Source organism: Emys orbicularis, chromosome 11 (assembly GCF_028017835.1).
Source record: "Emys orbicularis isolate rEmyOrb1 chromosome 11, rEmyOrb1.hap1, whole genome shotgun sequence".
NCBI lineage: Eukaryota > Metazoa > Chordata > Testudines > Emydidae > Emys > Emys orbicularis.
This window is the reverse complement of record NC_088693.1, coordinates 64,822,088-64,843,361: the sequence shown is the minus strand read 5'-3', so window position 1 is coordinate 64,843,361 and position 21,274 is coordinate 64,822,088. Positions and strand designations below refer to the sequence as shown.

The 21,274-nt window shown below is 46.2% G+C and overlaps 1 protein-coding gene across 1 annotated transcript in view; it reads left to right on the top strand.

Annotated features, from left to right (window-relative positions):
• Window positions 1-21,274, top strand: part of LANCL1 (LanC like glutathione S-transferase 1) — a 29,641-nt gene that overhangs the window by 2,467 nt on the left and 5,900 nt on the right. The window contains exons 3-6 of the mRNA XM_065413158.1: window positions 1,907-2,024; window positions 14,630-14,837; window positions 19,282-19,417; window positions 19,873-20,019. Coding sequence (XP_065269230.1) covers window positions 1,907-2,024; window positions 14,630-14,837; window positions 19,282-19,417; window positions 19,873-20,019 — 609 coding nt within the window. The remainder of the gene's footprint in view (window positions 1-1,906; window positions 2,025-14,629; window positions 14,838-19,281; window positions 19,418-19,872; window positions 20,020-21,274) is intronic.

The window sequence follows — 21,274 nt, the reverse complement described above, 5'->3', positions numbered from 1 at the left end:
ACTTAGTACAGTGTGAATGCTTGTGGCACACTGTTTAATAATACTCATCCACATCATACCATCACTTTTACTACATACGTTCCAAACAGAAAAATACTCTTTCCTTCAAAACATTGCCCTCCCGCAAAGGTGTGTAGGAAGGAGAAGGAGAGAGAGAGAGAGAGAGTGTGTGTGTGTGTGTGTGCGCATACACAGCCAAGCCTTGGCATAAAACATTCTGATGCATCTGAGCTCTCAACTACGTTCCAACCTTGTTAAAACAAACCCCTTTGTTATTGCTTAAGACTCTTACTACATTGGTGGGTGCTGCTGGAATTATCACAAAAGCATGTAACTACACAGTATGGTAGATACTTTAGCACAGTGTTTCTCAAACTGGGGTTGCTGCTTGTGTAGGGAAAGCCACTGGCGGGTCGGGCTGGTTTGTTTACCTGCCCCATCACTGCTGCAGGCCAATGGGAGCTGCTGGAAGCAGCGGCCAGTACGTCCCTCGGCCCGCGCCGCTTCCAGCAGCCCCCATTGGCCTGGAGCAGCGAACCGCGGCCCGTGGGAGCTGCGATCGGCCGGACCTGTGGACAAGGCAGGTAAACAAACCGGCCCGGCCCGCCAGGGGCTTTCCCTACACAAGCGGCGACCCCAGTTTGAGAAACACTGCTTTAGCATAAGGTGATGCCATCTTGTGACATACAGTACCATATCACAGTCCTTAGACTGGCTTACGCTATAGACCTGTTCAGTCAGTTGTAGCGATCTAGAGGTGGTGATCCCAACGGTGCTATGAATGGGCTGCAGTTATAGTAGTAAGTATGGAACCAAGCTCTACAAATTAATTTCATTTTTTCCAGCCTATTGCTTAGTTTCATTATCTTTTTTTTTTTTCCAGGACAAAGCAATTAAAATATGCCTGTAGGGGAATGAACAAAATGTTACAGTTCATGTACCAAAATCCAGCAGCTTGGAAAACCACAGCAAATATCCCTTGATGAATGCTAGGTTTTTAAAATATAAAAAAGTCAATATGTAGCATGTTTAGCCGTGTGGGAGACTGGGTGTGGAAGGTTGAAAAGGGAAGGATTTCCATTTCATGGATTGCTTCCTACAACCCATTTTATTAGTAACAGCTAGGTCAAGCCTAGCCTACTCAAATTAGGGCCTGAATTCTTAAGATCTTATCTTGCCCTGGTGGACAGCAGGAGTAACTCCTTTGACATCAGTGGAATTTTTATGCTGGTGTGAATGAGGAGAATCAAGCCCATGCAATTTGTTATTATTAAAGTGCCCAGCATTGAGATTTCAATCTGTCACCTCACAAATACAGGGATTAAATCACAACACCCCAGTCACTCCTGCAGTACCACAGCTTTAAGGACTAGGGTGACCAGATGTCCCAATTTTATAGGGACAGTCACGATTTTTGGGTCTTTTTCTTATATAGGCTCCTATTACCGCCCACCCCCTATCCCGATTGTTCACATTTGCTGTCTGGTCTCCCTATTAAGGACAGAGAATCTAGCTAGCTAACCGAGGGCAGTTAGTGAAAAGCCAGCCCCAGGAGCTGCATCTTGCACCACATTCTGGATGGGAGCAGGGTGGAGCTGAGTGGGATTTCTTTTTGGAAGAAAACTCTCAACTTCCTCAAGCCTCACCTGTGGGCCAGGGCCAGGTGGTGTGTGAGAGCTGTGGGAAAAGGCTGCCCCTGAGGTAACAGGCCGAGGTTCCAGTCCATTTTACTACTGCCAGCCAAATACAAAACTGAGCATTTCTGGCTACACTCGCTGACTGACAATCCCAGTTCCCCAGTGTAATCCCTGCTCTCCGCCATGCACGCTCGCAGCAATTTGATGAGCCCTCACCCAATCTGTTTGCTGATATTTACTTATGTAGGGTATTTCTTTTCTATCCACAGCTGACTCCCGAGTTCACTCAGCGCCTGAACAATAAGATCAGGGAGCTGCTTCAGCAGATGGAGAGAGGCTTGAAATCTGCTGACCCCAGGGACTGCACTGGCTACACTGGCTGGGCAGGTAGGGCAATGCCGTAACAAGGACATTTGAACTAGCCAGCTCTGTGGGGCAGAGCAAGTCTGCTTGTTAGCTGCCTTTTCGGGTTAGGCTCGTCCAGCCTCTGCCTCCTCTAGTAAAGGAAAACAGTGCTGCTTTATTGACTATGATGCATGGTCTCAGTCAGAAACGATCAGTGTAGACTCATGCTATGAAGCAGCCCTGGCACTTCTTGCGATTAACAAAGACATCCTACATTTGAAGCTGTGGTCCACCTGTCCTCCCCATTTCTGGCTGCTGGGGTTGGAGGGTGGGAACAAGGTATCCTTGGCACTGCACTGCAATATAGGGCATGCTCTTGATCCGTTCTGCTAAGGTGCTCTTACAAATAAAGCTTGGCGGGTTAGAAGCCTTGCAGAGCTGATGAACGTCAGAGCTTTTACCTTTAAGGTGCTGGCTCAGGTCCAACCCAGTCAGTTGTGACAGAGTTGTTGGCTCCCTACCCGCTGTTAAGTGAACGTGAAGCGAGCGGGTGGGTGTCAGTCCAGTTCCTGGTGGGCATGGATGCACGTGACAGAATCTGCCCTCGGCACTGTATAGGCAGGCTCAGCAGAGAGGCTCCATGCCTACAGAGACCAAACTCCTCTCAGCCTTAACGGTGGCCCCGCCAGTTTGGATGGAACCATCTGGGTTGGCCAGCATGTGGGAGCTTCCTTTGCCACCGTCCACAGCTACCTCTGCCTACTGCAGATAACGGGTAACTGGCTTGGTTACGGAAGGTGCCTAAGCACTGAAATCAGGGAATATATAAATATAAATATGTCCCAGTAAATATCTCAGGGTCGTTTATTTTTTACCATTATGATGTGGTGTAGCATGATCACCAGGCTGTTCCTGCTCTTGTTCTGGGTTACCTGTTAATGCCAATCGACTGATCTAAAACTGGTTCTGGCCCAGTGTCTTTGAGAGGGGGAGGGAGAAGAAATGCAACACCGCATATAAGTCAGGGGAAACCCTGTCCTTGAACTGATTTTTCTACTCAAAGCTACCAGAAATAGCTCTACCTCTAAGTCAGATCTGGAATGTAGCCAGACTGGCCATGACAAGCACCAGGGGCTGCATCAGGTAACTGGTCCCTACACCAGGACCAGGACTGGCTTTGTCTTTGATCCCACTGGTCCGTAAGCTTGTCTGGGTTAACAATAAGAAGTCAGAGTCTAAGGTTATGTCTACACTTGGAGGGTGTGAGTCCCACCTTAAGAAGACTTACTCGTGCTAGCTCTCATAGAGTTAGTGCGCTACACACTGTCGTGTGCCCGCAGAAGCACGGGCAGCATGGGCCAGCTGCCCCAAGGACAAACCTGCCCAGACCCCGTTGGCACACATTCAGGGCAGCTAGCCCATTCTGCTGCTTGCCACTGCCCGTGCTTCTGCAGGCACACTACGATTTGTAATGTGCTAGCCGGATGGTGCTTTAGTATAGTTGCAGCTTAAGACCATTTTCCCCTGGTATTGCAGCAGCCTGTAGTGTTCAGGATGAAACCCTGCTTGCTCCCTTGGTAGATAGCATTCGAGACAGAATGAGCCAAGGAAGAAGACTGCCACCATCATGCCTTTTCTGCCCATTTTCTCCTTTGTGTGAGTGTTTTTGCTTTCCCTGTATTCTCCCCTTCTCTGGACCTAACCCCGACTCTCTGTTCCCTGCCAGGTGGGCCCTCCATTGCCACCACATGCTCTCCCCACCTCAACTCTTTCTCTTACTTCTTCCTGTAGCAGCCCCTCTGCAGGGAGAAGCCCTGCAGAGCACCCCCATGGTGGAAAACCTGACATCACGCACACCTGACAGCAGTGACATGGTTTTTGGTGACAATTCAGAGGATGCCAATTTCTCTGCAGTGCCCATACTTGTACCCATATTGCCTTATCCTGAGATCTTCACGCTGGTCTTGGTCTTCTGTGCCTAGGTGCAACAGAAAGTGGTACTAAAGAGAAGGTTTCTTGCTAAATCACTACTGGTTGAGTGCCCAAGCATGGTGTTAGAAGGCATAGTAATGCTGGAGGTGCCAAGCTTTTGAATGAATTGGCAAACTGGGGCCCAGACAACTTGTGACTATTACTGATTCCAAGGCACTTTTATAAAACGGTGAATTGTGCAATGCTGGTCAAATTCCAACTCAGGAGGCCTCACCCAAGTTCCTCCTGGAGTGTAATGCACCCTGTATCCCTAACTTCCTGTCCAGCACTCATCTGTGATGTCGCTGTTCAACACCTTCGGCATTTCTACCTGGTGGTGGCTGATCTGATCCCCATGGTCAGCCTGTATTTCCATCAGCTTGCACATGCTTGGAGATCCCCTGGGATGAAAGGCACTATGTGCAAGAAATCTATTGTTAATGTGACAGTCCCATAAGTGAATGGCGGCCTATGGAGTGGGCATAGGCATGTTATTTGAAGTTACATTGGATTCTGCCTATTACCAGTACAATTCAGTATGTAGGGTTGGAGGATAAATAGCTCACATTAGCAAGACTCCTATAGTGTATTGGGAGGAAGAGCTCAACTCCCGGGGGGGGGGGGGAAGGGAAGGCGTATACCTCCATAGGGTAGCCTTAAGGAGCATCCTACAAGCCTTGGTTAGGAAGGAAAATGATTCGAGGGATGAAATGATGAGCAATGCTAAGGCTAGGACTTCCACCCATATTTATTTGGAAGGGAGTTACACAAAAGGGATTCTTCCTTCTCCCCTTTTCATTCCTTCCGGGCTTGTCATTTAGAAGAAGACTATGAAGGATTTCCTGTGAGTCGCAGCCAGAGAAATGGAACACGCTGATATTATTCTGTATCCATTTTCCCCCTGCTAATCGTCACTAGATTAATTTATTCAACGTTGTTTCTGGATAGAAAATTAATTGGGCCATGACAGCAGCTTTTCCTCTTAATTGCTTATGTAGAAAAGGCTTGTTGAGTATCTTCTCATGTAAATCATCACCCAGGCGTCTGAAATCAGTCGGCACTCTGTGGCTGCTAATAAGAGATATTTGAAATGAATAGCTGTGGCTTTCAGTGAACATTCTTCCTCTGTATGATGTAGCACACCTGAGTGTACTCCATTATGCCTAGGCATACACGGCACATGCTGGAATTAGACTTCAGATGTCTTCTGTCTATTCCTTCCACTGTACACGTGCAAGAACCCCATCCCACTGGCCTGCGTTTGTGTCAGGGAAACCCTATTTTTTAGTGCCAAGAAGCACTAGTGTAAGGGGAGGGACTTCACTATTTTCACTGCCTCTAAATAACAGAAACTTACAGTTTGCTTAAGCTGCTGTACTGAGCTAATCCAAAGTAATGAACAAACACCCTTGGAGCACAAGGTTTAATGTGTATTGCAGTAGCACCTACAGTCTCCAAGAGAGATCAGGGCACTATACAGACACACGAGCCTGGTCTATACCCAAAGTTGCAGCAGTTAACGGTTTGGGTTTTATTTTAACCAATTTAGCTAAATTGATGCAAAACGCTGTGTGGACACTTGCATTTAAAACCTGGCTGATATCTGTATAGCCTGCATGTAAGTTACTGATCTAAGTTAAACTGCGGTAAGCCCCTTTTGAACTGATACACTGGTCCTTAGCGGAAGTGTTTTTAACCCCCTGCAGTTTGTGTATTGACACGGTTCTGAAGAGTGTACAGTCTAAACAGGCAAGACAAAGGATGGGAAGAGAAATGGAGAAGTGACTTGTCTGAGGTCACCCAGTTGGCTGAGCTGGGACTAGAACCCAGGACACCCAAGTCCCCATCCAGCCCCCTGGCCACTGGACCATACTATATCTCTAAGTCTATGAGCCCGATCCATAAGCTGAAATGGAGCGAGGAAAAGCTGGCCCTCCTATGCATTTGCAGATCCTCTAGCCCAGTGGTCTCCGAACTTTTTTGATCGCGCACCCCACTTTGGAGACCACTGCTCTAGCCAGTTCTCCAGGTTCTTGGGCATCTCATCTATTTATACACACGGTGCTACATTAAAGAGAGTCTGCTTGAACTAGAAGGAGACAGGGCGAAGATTCATGTGCCTGAAATGTGTGTTTGTTTCAAGATTGTTAGGCAACATGTTAAAAAACGAGGGCAAGTAACTGTAGCCCCAGGATGCTAGTAATTTACATATTGACCTTTCCAAGCCATTATTATGGTTTCAAGCAGTTGTTTACTCTGCTGCTCTGAAAATATATGCACTCCTTTGAGCTGCTAGTTTATCATGTGGTTCTCAGCTGCCTCTGGGACCCTGAGCTCTTCTGAAACAAATAACACCACAAAGCTCACGTGTATCTCCTATGTTTTGCTGGTGGGGAGGGAGTATGGAAGGAAGGTGCATTGTGTGCTACCAAGAAATGGCTCTCCCTCCCCAGAGTCAGGATTTTGCCAGACCTTCCCCAAAGCCATATCCATAGTTACCGGTGTCTGAGACAGAGAACTTAAAAGATGAGAGCTGCAGGGATAGCAGAGGGTGTATATGACCCAGAGGAATGCTGACCATCAGCCTGTTCCCAGTTTTCTCTGAAGGAACGCAAGGTCATGAGCTAGGCCCTAATAAGATGAAAGAGAATCACTCTTTCTGATTTGTATGGTAAACTATTTTTGGTTAAGTTACTGTGCAACAAGGGAGGGCCAAGCATTTGCGAAGAGACCACCTTTCACTAGGGATAGATGGACAGGTGTAGTGTTTCAGACACAGTCCGTTATCCAGACTCCTAGGGCCTAATTCATCGGTGGCCAGCGCCTTGTGCAAAGTGGATGCCAATGCTGTCTGTCTGACTGAGTGGCAGCTTACACTGACTCTGCAAACGTAAGTGACTTAGACAAAAGCCCAGGAGCTATAGTAGCTTCTCTGCCGTCGCTAGAATTCCCTGGAGTGGGAAATCTGGTACGTGCTCCCATGCCCCAGATCGCAGGGATCTGAAATCCAGAAGTGCTTGCAGGATGAGTGCCACCTTGGCCAACACCGGTCATCAAACCAGGAACCTCCAGAGCTAGCAGTGTCTAGAAAGCCAGTCTCTCTAGATGGGGGCTGTAACAGACTCTCATCCTCTGCGGGTCAGGCACAAGGGGGACACAGGCTGACTGGTGGGCTACATCTGGACCCAAAAGAGAGGCTACCAGAGCTATGGAGGGCAGGTTGAGGAGCAAAAACGGGCACCTGTGTGGGGAGGCTGGAAGGTGAGTTACTAGGGGAGTGTTTTGAGGGACAGTATAACAACTCAATGCATAAGATCCCTGGAAAAAGGGATCTCCAGATCCCAGAAAAGCAGATAAGACACCAACATGAAATGCACAAGTATTCCCCAGGTCAGGGGTTGTTCCCCAGACCCACAGCTACAAGTCTCAGCAACGAGCCTTCTTCCCCACAGCCTCTCTCCTTCCTATTTCTGGAGTAGCTGCTTTCGTGGCCTTCCTTCTGCTCACCTGTCTAGGCTTGCACGTCCTTGTTGGCTGGTAGCAGGATGGGGTTTCTACACCCTGTCCCAAGTAGAGTGCAGGGGTTGGAAGGAAGGGTAAGCCTGGGGTATACAGAGGGAGTCTGGGTTCTGATACCTACTGACCTGGTATCTCTGAGGGTTTCCCATCACCAGTGTGTACTCAGACAGCACTGTGCCGTGGCCACTAAGGGTCTAGGACGGCATGAGCTGCAGTGATCCTGAAGCTATCCTTTGTTTTTAATTTAGGATCTCAGGCTCTTTGTGGTTTTGGAGGCAGTAAAGTCAATATAAGAAGTCCTATTTAAAATGGTCCCCAACATCGTTACTAGCTTGTTAGTCTGAAAGCGGAGGCAGAATCTAAATGAGTAATGCCATTTTATGGAGGTCAGGATGAGTTATGCCGTCCTTTAGTCACATCACTTGTAAGGAAAACTGCTGCTTGTTAAGAAAAATTTAAAACTCAGAAGTCTTAAGGGGGAGAAAAACATTGGCTCTTTAGACTGAGTGTTTAAAAGTTAAAGTACGTATTAAAAACAACCACCACAGACTGTCCCACAATGAATAAAATGTATGGCTGACCTGTTCCGTCACCCCTATACCATTCAGATGCCAACTGAGCCCTCCAGGTCAATTATAGCTAGTCTCTGCTCCAGTCACACTGATAACCCTAACATTACGAGTGGGGGTTTCAAAGATGCTCAGCATTGCCTTCGCTCTGCTTCCATTGAATTGATTTCAGGGGGGGGAGCAGAGCCAGGCCAGCACTCATCACCTTTGGGAATCCCACCCTGTGGGTTCTGAGGAAAGGGCTGGCAGCAGCGAGGATTGTAGAAATGGCACACTCAGATATCTCTCTAGCCATCCATTGCCCCTATCGTGTAGTATCTGAATCCCTCACATCATCCCTGTGAGATATGACAGTACTACTGTCTTCACTTGCACATGGGGACCTGAGGCACACAGACAGACAAAGACCCAAATCTGCAAAGGTATTTTGGCTCTAACGTCTATTGATTTTGCTGGGGGTTAGCCTAAATATCTTTGTGGATCTGGGGCTAAGTGACTTGCCCAAGGTCACACGGGGAGGTGTCTTGGGTCCCCTAACCACTTTCACCTCTGGGAGAGCATCTTTCCTATGGCTGAATTACTCCATTCATCATTTTATCCGTAAAGTAAAGCTATAGAGGAGAGAGACGGGTACATGTATTTGTATGAGCGTAGGTTTGTCCCATATTGATCACTTCTCCAAATCCATTGGACTTGTGGATTTAATGGGCTTGTGGAAAGGGAGGATGATGCATTAGTGTTTGGGTCGCAAATGGAACAAAGGGGTGGTCTTATAGTGCATTTCTGCTCTGAAGAGTAATGATGTGAAAATGGCACCTTTGTACACCACCGATTATATCCTTTGTATTCATTCCTGTCCACTGCCTTTAGCAACCTATATTAGCAATGATCATTTTTTATTTCTGTTCCTGTTCTCTTGGATGAGTCAACCCAGCCAAGAGTGCAAGCTTGGTTCTATTCCTTCTCATGTGGCAACAAATATGTAGTAAATTCCAGTCATTGACATCCCTATAATCCCATTGACAGCAGTCGGATTGCACAGGTGTTAGTGAGGACGCGGTTTGGCCTACAGAACTCTTCTGACTGGTGACTTCGTGTGAGATGGAAAGAATACAGTTTGACTTTTCGAGTACGTGTTGCGTTGCAGGGCCAACAATAAGAAATTAACTGTCACACTTTAATATAAAGTTCCATTTATAAATGGTTTGGAAAAGGGTTAATAAATGATTAATAGATGTTATAAGCACATTAGACATGAGTAATATATTATAGATGGCTATAAACACATCACGGGTTACAGATGATTATGCATTTTTGTATAAGCAACCAAGTGAGCTGTTGGACTCTTTGTCAATCTATGACAAATGAGTAATACTTAGAAAACAGCTAATCATTTGTTAACCCTTTTATATACTACAGTATTTATAAATAGGACTTCATTATAAAGTGTGATCAAAAATCTTTTTGAAAACTGAGCACATACCGAGACCTGTAAGAAGCAAAAAATATGGATTTCCCCCCTGTTGTTTTACAGAGTCACTTTTCAGAAAAGGTCTATGTTTTCAGGGCATGATTCAAAGCCCATTGTAGTCAATAGAAGTTTTTCCATTGCCTCTAGTGGGCTTTGGATCACACCATAAATAAGTAATACTGAAAATACTAAATACAGAGAATATTCTCCCTGAGGTTAGTCAACTGCAATTTTGCCTTTACTGACTGTATCTTGGAGATATACTGCTCAAAGGGTGCTTCGCTTTCGTCTGTCTTCATGGTGAAATTAAATGACATTTTTACTTGACGTGCTCCAAGCACCAAACATTAACTAGCCCTCATTCGGCCCCTCTCCAAGGCCCGGCCCCTCCAAGATACCAGTTTATCAGAGACCAGCAAAAGGAGAGAATTTTGTTTCTGATAGAATTTGGTGAATTTTTTCACCCCTGAGATGCAGCAGGGCACCTGCCCATGCGAGCTGCAGCAAAGCTGAGACAGAAGAGGTAGCCGGCAGGCATGTGCATCAAAAAGAATGGGAAGAGGGATGGGTCTGATCATCTTTGGAGGGGTTACTTTTGAAAGACTTATAAGAACAGAGCTGAAAACCTCTAGTTAAAAAATTAAAGATTTTTTTTTTTAATTCTGTACACATCAGTGAAGGTGTGCTCCTTGAGAAATGCTCTTTGAAAAACTCAGTTACTTTAATAATAATACTTAGATAAGCGCTGACACTCTTCATCCATAGATCTCAAGTTCTTCTACAGAGGAGGTGGTATCATCATCTATCCCCGGCTTACAGATGGGAAAACTGAGGCACGCAGAAATTAAGTGACTTGCCAAAGGTCACCCAGCAAACCAGTGGCAGAGCCAGGAATAGAACCCAGGTCCCTAACCGCTGGGCCACACTATTTAAAATTCAAGTTGCTAGTGTCCCTTTAAGAGAAATCAGCTAGTTCTCCTCTTTCCCCCAAACTTTGCTCACATCTGGTGCGTGTGAATTCTGGTGCTGAGAGGTGTTACAGAACATTACAAAGGCACATGATCTTGTGAGCCCAGTGCATGATTCCCCCCATCCTCAGTTTAATTACAGCAACTTCATATTTTCTACTAGATGCGACTATAGGTGGGTTTCCCCCCATTTATAGCTTCCTGCTTTGAGGACGCTGGATGGTTTGCTTTTCAGGGTTGATGGAGGGAGTGCGAAGTCTTTTCTCCCTCCAGATCGCAGGTCTGAATCTGGTCCAAGTTAGCAATAACCAAAAATCTCCTATCTCGTGGCAGTTTCATGACCTTTGTTACACGAGTTCACTGCAGTTCAGTTCCTAGTGGACTGCACACTGAAAACCACCGTCTAATTGGTGTCCTTAGCAGCAGTTTGGATAAAGGGACTAAGATTGAATTGATATTGAAAGCATGCTATCCCCTTGCCTTAGATCCCTTCTGTTCAGGGTCGGCATGGTTCAAGTTAGAGAAGTTTGCCTTGCTACTGCTTATGCTGTCCCTTAGCAGTGTATCACAATGGCCTGCAGTTTACAGGGTTGCTGACAATCCAGCATCATTCACAAGCCCTGAACTCAGTATATACCTAAAGCAGCATCTCAGCCTCTCCATTAACTAGTGTGTGGGGGGATGAAATAGTCTTTTAGCTGGTTGGGAAGATCTAACTATACGTGCCCTATACTGTGACAAGATTTTAAACAAACTAAAACACCTTACAACTCTGGTGCTACTGGGATTAACGGATTTAGCAAGTGCTAAAGTAAAGGTCATAAGCACTGGATCTCCCATGTAGCTGTACAAATGCACCACTGTTCCAACACAACCCCCCAACACACAACCCTATCAAAACAGAGCACTCCATTGCACGCACAGCTCTTCCCCTGGGGAAAGGATGAGAGCGAGAACTAACGACATGTGACAGATGTTAGCCATGTTGCTTAATGCACAACAGGAAGATGTTCAGGTTCGGACACCACCCTTATCACCATAATGTCTATCTAGAATAGACCCTTCAGATCCTCTGCTCTGGCAGGCCATAGACTGCCAGCTGTGTGGTAGTTCTGAGGGGCACAAATGGGAATCGGAGTGAGACAGCCACATATGTTTGAAGCAATTCAACTGGATCCAGGTTTCCAGGGGTGCAAAGCTAGGGGAACTGATCCCCTCTTCTACCTAGCCCCCCATCCCTCATTATGTAATAATTATTTTTGTATGGTACTTTACACATTAGAAGCATATTGCAAATATTATCTAGCTCATCTTCAACCTACCATGCACATTTGGGAGGTTAGGTATTTACCCTTATTTTACAGATGGAGAAACTGAGGCAGGGAGGCGCGGTGACTTGCCCAAAGCCAGACTGAGTGTGTGGCAATGCTGGGATTATCATTTAGGACCTCCTGATTCAAAACCCCATACTCTGTCCTCCAACCATGCTGCCTCTAATATACATTGTCTAGATATTAATCATGGGTCAACCTACATTTGATGCTCTTATTTTTTTAGTCTATCATTGGTGTATCTAGCTACCTAAACATGCTTGCTGCAAGTCACCTCTCCAGGTTGGGTGTTGCTCTTCACAGTTGTAGACCAGATTTTAAAAGCTTTTGGGTGTAGAGAAAATCTTGCCCCATTTGGGAAGTGATGCCGACATTACAGTTCTGCAAAGCCTCTCAAACCTAACTGTGTTTTGATGCTTTTGGAGCCTTTAAGAGCGGCCACACTGGGTCAGACCAAAGGTCCATCTAGCCCAGTATCCTGTCTTCCGACGGTGGCCAATGCCAGGTGCCCCAGAGGGACTGAACAGAACAGGTAATCATCAAGTGATCCATCCCCTGTCGCCCATTCCCAGCTTCTGGCAAACAATTGTTCATTGCTAAAAGAGATTTTTGTGGGAAAAGGGGAAGAAGGGATTGGAAGAAAAACTCACAAGGTAATTTTATTTTTCCAGACTTCAATCCTGGCATTATTCTTACCATGGTAGTTACATAAACAATTAAGCTTGTTCCAATGGCAGCTGCTTATGAAGTGAAAAGCTAAACATTAAAACAGGTAACTCCATAGTCTGAGCTGTTTAAATTGATATCAGGCCTATTAAGAATCTAAAGATGGTGATAGGTCATGGAAAGACCTAGTAGGTAAGTATTCCCCTTTAAAAAGAGCTTCATGCCCACGTCCTTACAAACTTGAATGATGGTACTGTACATCTGAGCTTCTCTCTGTGGAAATACTAACACTGAACTGCGTAGAGAGCGGACAAGGTTATTAACTTTGGCAGGAAATGGAAATTTGCCCTTAATATACATGTGAAATTGAATTGTCTGTAGCACAAAGCTTTGGAGATTACCCATGCAAAATGAGAAAATGATCTAAATTTAAAATTGTTCCCAGTACAGTGGAAAGTAATTTTTCAGGCTGTTTTTTTTTTTTTTTTTTTTTAACTGGATCGAAATCTGCAGACATTGGCTCTATTAATTTAGGCTTAAACACAGGACCTGTGTCGTCTTAGAAACGGTTAATGAGATGGAAAGCATACTGTAATGGGCGAAATGAGATTTTTCTGGAAGCGATGTAGGCCGCTAGCTTCTCTGATACATATTCTTTGAGGATACCCCGAGCCCACAGATCCTTTTGAGGGTGCCTTCTGACTAGCGGGTGTTTAAAAGGGAGGTTCTATCTACTGTGACAGACCTTTTGAATAACGACACGCTGATGACTCTTCAATTATGTATAACAGGCTTCAAGAGCGGGATGAGAGAGGGACAGAGCAAGACTCCAGGCAAAACCAGTGACCTAGCCTTTTAACAGCAGCATTGTTTATGTAGCTGGATGCCTGGTATGGAAGAGTCAGGGGCAGAAGAATGCATTTTCCTGACTCTTGAATAGCTTTTTATGTTTCAGACAAGGGCTGCACTCAGAATTAGTGTGTGGTGTGTGTATGCAGGAATTATCTCTTTGTTTACAATACTTTTCTTGAAAACAGCTGATTCTCTGTGCAGAGAGAAATAAAGGCCATTCTCAGTCTCTCTCCTTTTCTATGAACGTCCAGTTTAGTCTACGGCTTCTCTAACTTAGAGGTCACCAACAGGTGTCAGGGGACCCTGCCATTCCCATATTGCTCGATGGGAGGGAGGTCCCAGACAGATGGTAGAGGTATATAAAATCATGAGTGATGTGGAGAAAGTGGATAAGGAAAAGTTATTTACTTATTCCCATAATACAAGAACTAGGGGTCACCAAATGAAATTAATAGGCAGCAGGTTTAAAACAAATACAAGGAAGTTCTTCATCACGCAGCGCACAGTCAACTTGTGGAACTCCTTACCTGAGGAGGTTGTGAAGGCTAGGACTATAACAGTGTTTAAAAGAGAACTGGATAAATTCATGGTGGTTAAGTCCATTAATGGCTGTTAGCCAGGATGGGTAAGGAATGGTGTCCCTAGCCTCTATTTGTCAGAGGATGGAGATGGATGGCAGGAGAGATCACTTGATCATTGCCTGTTAGGTCCACTCCCTCTGGGGCACCTGGCATTGGCCACTGTCGGTAGACAGATACTGGGCTAGATGGACCTTTGGTCTGACCCGGTATGGCCGTTCTTATGAGAGGCTGGTAGAGGCTGGTGTCCTGCAATGGAAAAGGAGGTTCCAGGATGGTTGAGGTTGAGAACAGCTGCTGTATTGCAGATATTTTCTTGTCTATCACTAATGCTTATGTATTTGTCATTGCTATTTGGCAAGTGGCCAAAAAAATAAATATAAATAATACCACCTTGTATGGTGCTTTTCAGCAGTAGATCTAAAAGAACTTTACAAAGTTACACTTTGTACACTTCACAATTATTGCCATTTTACAGATGGGGAGACTGAGGCAGAGAGGTGCAGTGACACGTCCAAAGTCACCCAGTGGCCAAGCAGGGAGATATTAATGTCCCAGTACAGATAAGCTGATCAAGAAATCTGCTTCATATTTTTTGGCTCCACCATAAGCAGCTGGGATTTTATGTTTTAAAGTTAGAGCAACAAAAGTATATAGTGCCAGGGGAGAGCAATAAAACAGCTGATCCATGCCCTGGGCTTAACCCATTTATTTCTTTGCAGGCATTGCTGTGCTTTACTTGCACCTGTATGATGTGTATGGAGACCCTTCCTACCTCCAGGTAGCAGAGGCGTACGCGAAGAAGAGCTTGAATTGTCTGACAAAGCGCTCCATCACCTTCTTGTGCGGGGATGCTGGACCTTTGGCAGTGGCTGCCGTTGTGTACCATAAATTACAGGATGAGACGCAGTCGGAAGCCTGCATCACTCGGTAACGTTTCGGGGTTTGGTTTTGCCCGCCTGTTCCTCAAGTTGTTGCTTTTGGATGCATGAGCTGGTGTCCAAAGTTGGTACTTAGCTTTCCCCATGCAGAACATCCCTCTCAACCTTGTTAGGTTCTGCTGTAGGGCTCTGTTTGAAGGAGAGCATTCACTAGCTGGACAAGAAGCATGCAACAGAATCTTCACATCCTAGAGAAATGGTTGTCATTAAGGACGTAAACCAAGCCTGGTTGACTAGCTGGCCCTTGTTACAGCCTGCTTTTCTGGATGGGGGATAGAATGGCTGTACTGTCACTGAGCAGGGATTGCCACAGCACTAGAGCTGGCCAGACAGGCTGGGGGAACTGCACATGGTTGGTTGGTTTTGTTATTCATGTTTCCATTTTTCAGAGTCTTAAACAAAATTGGATTTTTTGAAAACTTTACACCAGTTCTATAGTTGGTTGAAAATGGGGGAAAACTTGGAAATATTTAGTCCGGACTTCTCCCCATTATCTTTTTCTTTGGAGGGGGGTGGAGAGAAGGGGGAGATTTGGAATTTTTTTTTACCAGCTCCACCCTTACAGTTAAAGGGACATTTTGTCAAGGTGAGGCTTATCTTTTTCATTTTATCTTATGTCTGTTTTTAAATTGTATTTTCATCTGTATTTTTGTTGTTCTTTTTTAAACACAAGCCGCTGTACGCTACCTGAATAGGGCTAGCATGTGACAGAGAAAAAACACTTAGCAGAGGAGCAGATTTCAATTGTAAGCTTTCAAGAGTATATGACAGAAGGGGTCTTAAAATGATGAGAAATACCGTGGGGCAAACTTCCCATTTAAAGTTGACCAGTAAACAAATCTACCAGATCCTAACAACTGCAGAAACATATGCTGAATAGCCTCCATTATCTGGCTATGCGGGTCATACAGCACAATTGTTTTAAAATGAAGGGGGGGGAGGAAGGTTCAGAATTGCCTAAAGGATTTGGAAACCCAGCTCCCATTAATTTTAATTGAGATTGAGATGTTCTTCTTTTTGGTGTGAATTTAGTGCTCATGAAATATGCAGCTTGAACTAGTCTAGAGACAAAAGTCCCTTTTTTTTATTCTGGAAATATATACATGTGATCTTAACAATATTGCATTGGTCAGCATTGCATCATATTGGTGAAGCTTGCAAATGTGATGTAGATATATTTGCCTACAAAAGGGACATCTGGACACCATTCTTTCAAACTGTGATGTACAATTGTAGGGGGAATTAAACCCCAAATTATAACAGATCAAAACCCATGTTTCTTTATTGTAATTGTCCCTTGCTGCATCAGTTTTGTGGCAGAGCAGAAATTCAGATTAATTCTGCACTGCCATCTAATGGCATCTGGAGGACAAAGCACTGGAAATGGGTTACTTCTGAAAGGCAAGCAGAGAAAAGAAAATGGGGTATTCAAGAAGCAATGGTTAGGTCAAACTTTCCTACTGCCTGCCCCCGGATTGTTCAGAGCAGGCCATAGTACCCTTAAAATAGGAAAAGCTGCTTTCTACAAGAAATATTTCCATTAATCAAAAGGCGGAATGGGTTTTCAGTTTATTACTGAGCTCGCAAAGAGTTTGCTGAGTTCTGGAGTGGAAAGCTCTTAGTTTCTCCTGTGGAGAAAGGATAGCAATCACTATGCCTGTTTCTCTTTGGGTCCCTGTGCGTTGGAGTGCATCCCAGCTGTACAAAGGCTGAAGTGAGCCTCTTAGCAGAGCTTTCTCTGCAGTGGGAGACACACAAGCTTCTTTTTTTCTGGGCTGCTTGCACTTGCCTAAATGAGTTCCTGACCCCAAAATGTGCTTTATCCCCCTGAGAGGCTCTAACACTTCACGGTGGCCAGTGTTCCAACAGCCAGTGAAAACCTGGACTATATTCTTACACACTGTGTTCCATGGTTTTCCTGCCATCGGGAGATCAGGTGTTTGCTTCTAGAGTAATTGGTGCACAGAATCCTGTCCCGCTGCCGCATTTTCCCTTCTTCCTGAAACTGTTAGTTTTCAGCAGTTAATAGATTGTTTTAGTATCCGGGGGTGTCTAACTGTCAGGTACCTTTACTACCGTCCCCTGCTGGAAAATGGCATTCTGGGTACTGTCAGGGCTGCCAGGCGTCTGGCACCTTGTGCGACACACCCACGATTAGCAGCCCCGCCCCTCTTGACCATATTATCTTTGATTCCCCTGTTTACTCTGCGGTTTGGTCCCACAAATGCTGACAGGAACTGCTCTGCAGGCTTCCTCTCCTCCTCCCCTCACTACTCCAGCTAGGGGGAGCAGCTTGCAGCAGCAGTACAAACACCGGCCTAGGTGCTCCAGACCATCCCTCACCCCCCAAACTGCCACAGGGAGCTCTTCACATGCTCCCCCAAGACCCCTGCTCGTGACATACCATCTACCCACCCCCTCGCCCAGTTTCCCCAAGCACCTCCATCCAGTTACAGTCCCACAGGCTCTGACATCTCCCCAGGCACTCCCACTCCACCTGCTATAGGTATCCCACCCCCTACTACAGCCTCCCAGCCCAGCCCCGCCCTTCCAGGCACTCCTTTCCTCCCACACAGCAACCAGGAGACCACACTCTAGCTGCTTCTCCCCCATCCTCCCTGGAAATAGGGTCACCAGGGGATTGTGGGCAGCAGCATGAGGCAGGGAGATCTCCTGTTGCTGCCTGATTTGGGGGAGTGTGTATGGGAGACAGGCTCCTGCCTCCCACTCCCACCCACATTTGCCTGCACATGCTTAGGAGGCAGGGTGAGAAGTCAGTGACTTGCTCTCACGTCTGGGAAACATCCAGGGGGGAGCAGCGCAACACTCGGTAGCCGCCTGTTGTGAGGACCTGGACCAAATCTGCCTCGAGACCCTCGCTCTCTAAATATCTCTAGTCACATTGAATCCAACACCAAGCAAAGATTTGTTGCTGCCGGGAGCCGGAACACAGCGCCCTCCATCTGATCCCAGGGGATTCTGGACAATTGGCTGTTGTGTCCTTTTAAAAAAGAATGTGCTGCCCAAGAGCAAGCGCTGACACTGTACCTTTGCTGTTCCCTCACGCGGCTGTGACGTGGAGCCCTGCACCAGTGGTTCCTCGGGGGTGCAGTTCCTGTGCCTTGTGCCTGTCAGAGTGGCAGCAAGAGGCACTGAAAGGAGCAGCCTTGAGGAAATGCAGCACCCATGCTGTCATTTTGAAAGTGACAGTGTTTTCCAGGCCGCTGACCCCGGGGATGGAAAAAAATACTACTTTCCTCTTTGCCGCCGACTTAATGCTCTGACAGGGAGGAACTTCTGACCTTGTTGGAAGAGTGGCGAGAGGCCAAAATGGAGGGTAATTTGCATCTTGTGCGATTGGGTCATAAAGCACCCAAGTGAAGAGTTGTCAATCGTTGCTAACGCTTGCAGGAGCGTCACCAACTTCAGCGTGCTAATCATCTGAAGAATGACGCGAGGACTTTTCAAACGATGTTGGGCTCCTTGCTCTGTGTTGCCGGTGTGTTTAAAGTCTGGTGCCGTCAGGCAATCCATACTCTCACTCCTGTGGTAGGTGACTGCACTGAAAGAAGCCTGTGGTGCTTGCACTTGGACTGACCCTGCGATTATAATTAGTTAACCCAGCCTAGATGGATGAAGAGCAACTGGCTGTTTCTTCTGCACCTTACAGAGGCTCGGTATTTCATAACCACCCCTTTCCCACTCCACTGTGCACTGTTGCCTAAGTGATTCACATTCCTTCCCCCAGTCCCCTCGCCTTCGCTCCTCATTCGGGAGATGACCCCAGCTGTTTTGGAACAGCGCGAGAGCTGTTGGGTTTTCACAGTCAAGACTTTTAAACATAAGGGGTGGCATCTTCAAAAATGGTCAGCCGTGGCTCAGCTCTGCTCCCATTTTGGTAACATCCCCTTTGACGTCTACAGAAGCAGAGTGAAACTGATGCCTATCACTTTTGGAAGTGCCTCGTGGCACAGAAGCTGAATTTCTGAAAGCCCTGCTATGGCATGTGATGGGGGAGCTGGGAATGGAGAAGACGTTTTCCTTGCTTTAAAGGGTCATCCTGCCTTACCCACGCAGTTATCAACTTGGGTTTGACTATCAACATTATCTGGATTCCAGTAATGCCTAGAGTCCCAAATTGACCCCGTGCACTAGGTGCTGTACAAATACATAATAACTGACGGCCCCTGCCCTGAAGAGCTGACTGTCTAAATAGACAAGACAAAGGCAGGATTATGTTCATTTTACAGATGAGAACTGAGGCACTGAGATTGCCCAAGGTCACATAGAGTGAGCCTGTGGTGGAACTAGGATCTGCACTCACATCTCCTGAGTTCCAGTCTAGTAGCCTTCAACTGGAGTTACAGTTTGGGGGTGTTTTTGTATAGCTCATCCCTGCCAGTCTACTTCCTCACCTGAATCTTTCTTTCCAGCTTGCTTCAGCTGCACAAACTTGACCCGCGAGCACCTGATGAAATGCTCTATGGGCGCATGGGATACCTGTACGCACTGCTGTTCGTGAACAAGCATTTCGGAGCGGAAAAAATCCCTCAAAACTATATTCAGCAGGTACCCTGTCATCTCTCCAGTTGCTCTCCAATGTAGGCTGAATTAGCCTCCCGCATCCTACTCGTTTGTCCTCTGTATTTTGTCGCTTCCCACCCAGCACATCCTTGGAAGGGTGAAAATAGATGCTGGTCTAGGTAACTCTGGCATGTGTGAAAACATGACATGACACGTGTGAAGGCCACAGCATGGAACCTCCAGCTGCAGGCCCCATTCTTCCTAAGGGATATTGTGCCAAATGCCCTTCCTAATCCATTAGGATTCTGTGCCTAGAGTCGAAGAAGCCCCTGTTCCTCTCCCCCATTCACAAGCTAGGATTTCCATGTGCAGAATAACAAAGGTGCATGACTGTATTTTGCACTGTGATACCTGCTGTACTGGCTACTGTCTGCCAGGCTGGAGGGAAGAGATTATATACCTCAAAGCTGTTGTCGCTCACCTCTGGTTTCCACCTGCAGGTCTGCGATGCAGTCGTGGCATCCGGGGAGAGCCTGGCCAAAAGGAGGAACTTCACAGCCAAGAGCCCGTTGATGTATGAGTGGTACCAGGAGTATTACATAGGGGCCGCCCATGGCCTGGCAGGAATTTATTACTACCTTATGCAGGTGAGAGACACCTGGAGAGAAAAGGCCTTCCCAGCAGTTTCACTTCTAATGCCCTCCAATTAGAACTTGGGACACCTGGGGAGCTTTCTGATTGGCTATTAGTGATGTCACACTGGTGTCAATCATGGTCAGCTGTCCATCAGATGCTCTCTTTTGTTGGGTTTAAATCCTATTTCAAAACAGCTCTAAAATGCTCCAGACTCTGTTTCTCTAGGGGGCTACAACACTTCTGAGGTGGCTAGTCACTTAGAGTTAGATTCATAAAGAAACTTAAGTGTCATCATGCCTAACTTTTAGGTACCTAGAAAATCATGGGGATTCAGAGAGCCTGATTTTGGCATCTTGGCTCCCTATACAATGAAGTTACAAGCTGAATCTGGAATACATGGGATATAGAAAAGAGCAGCCAAACACCATATGCTTACAGGGAAAGTGTACCAGGGAAGGTACAGAGGAGGACATCAGACTCTGTGCAATTCTTTATCACTGGTGGCTGTACAGCACAGGTATTGATTTTCAATTTGCACGTTAGCAATTTGGGTATGATATGATTCTTAGCTTAAAATGCTCATTCCAAGGGGCTCAGAGCTGCCAACTTAAAAGAGAACTCTGTCTATATAGTTTTTGGCCAATGCGGTGCAATTAGAGGAGGACACAGAGGATCCACTCCTGCTTTCAATGAGGTCAATGGTGAAGTTGCTCCCTTAGTTTTAAACTCATTGTTACCCTTGAACCTGTTTACATGGTCTGTGTACAAATAAGAATTGAGATCTTCAAGTTGGGCTGGCCTTGCAGCTCACTATGGGGTGGTGGTGCTCTGCGTGGGTGACGTGATCTGCTAGGTCTTGGAGTCTGGGAATCATTCCTGATAGTTATCCTGAGTTTTTCTCTTTGCTTCATTTCATTTCATTAATCCTGATCATATCTTCTAAGCAATTCCTAACCACTTCAGATTTGTAGGATAGGCTTTTCCTTGCCTCTTAAAATCCAAAGGGATCCCCTTATTTTTCTCCCTGTAACAGTGTTCACTCACCAGTGGGGGCACCCCCTTGTGACTGGATCTGGGGATCAGCCCTTGTCGAGTCGAGCACCCCCTTCTGTTGCTCGCCTGCCCCGCAGTCCCTCTCACTCTCTGGGACTGGGAGGTGCTCTCTCTTTGTGACCCAGCCCTCCATCCAGGTGACGATATAGTTTTCCCCTTCTGGTGTATCAAAGTCTCGCCAGACCAACTGTCCACTTCACCAATCCTGCACCA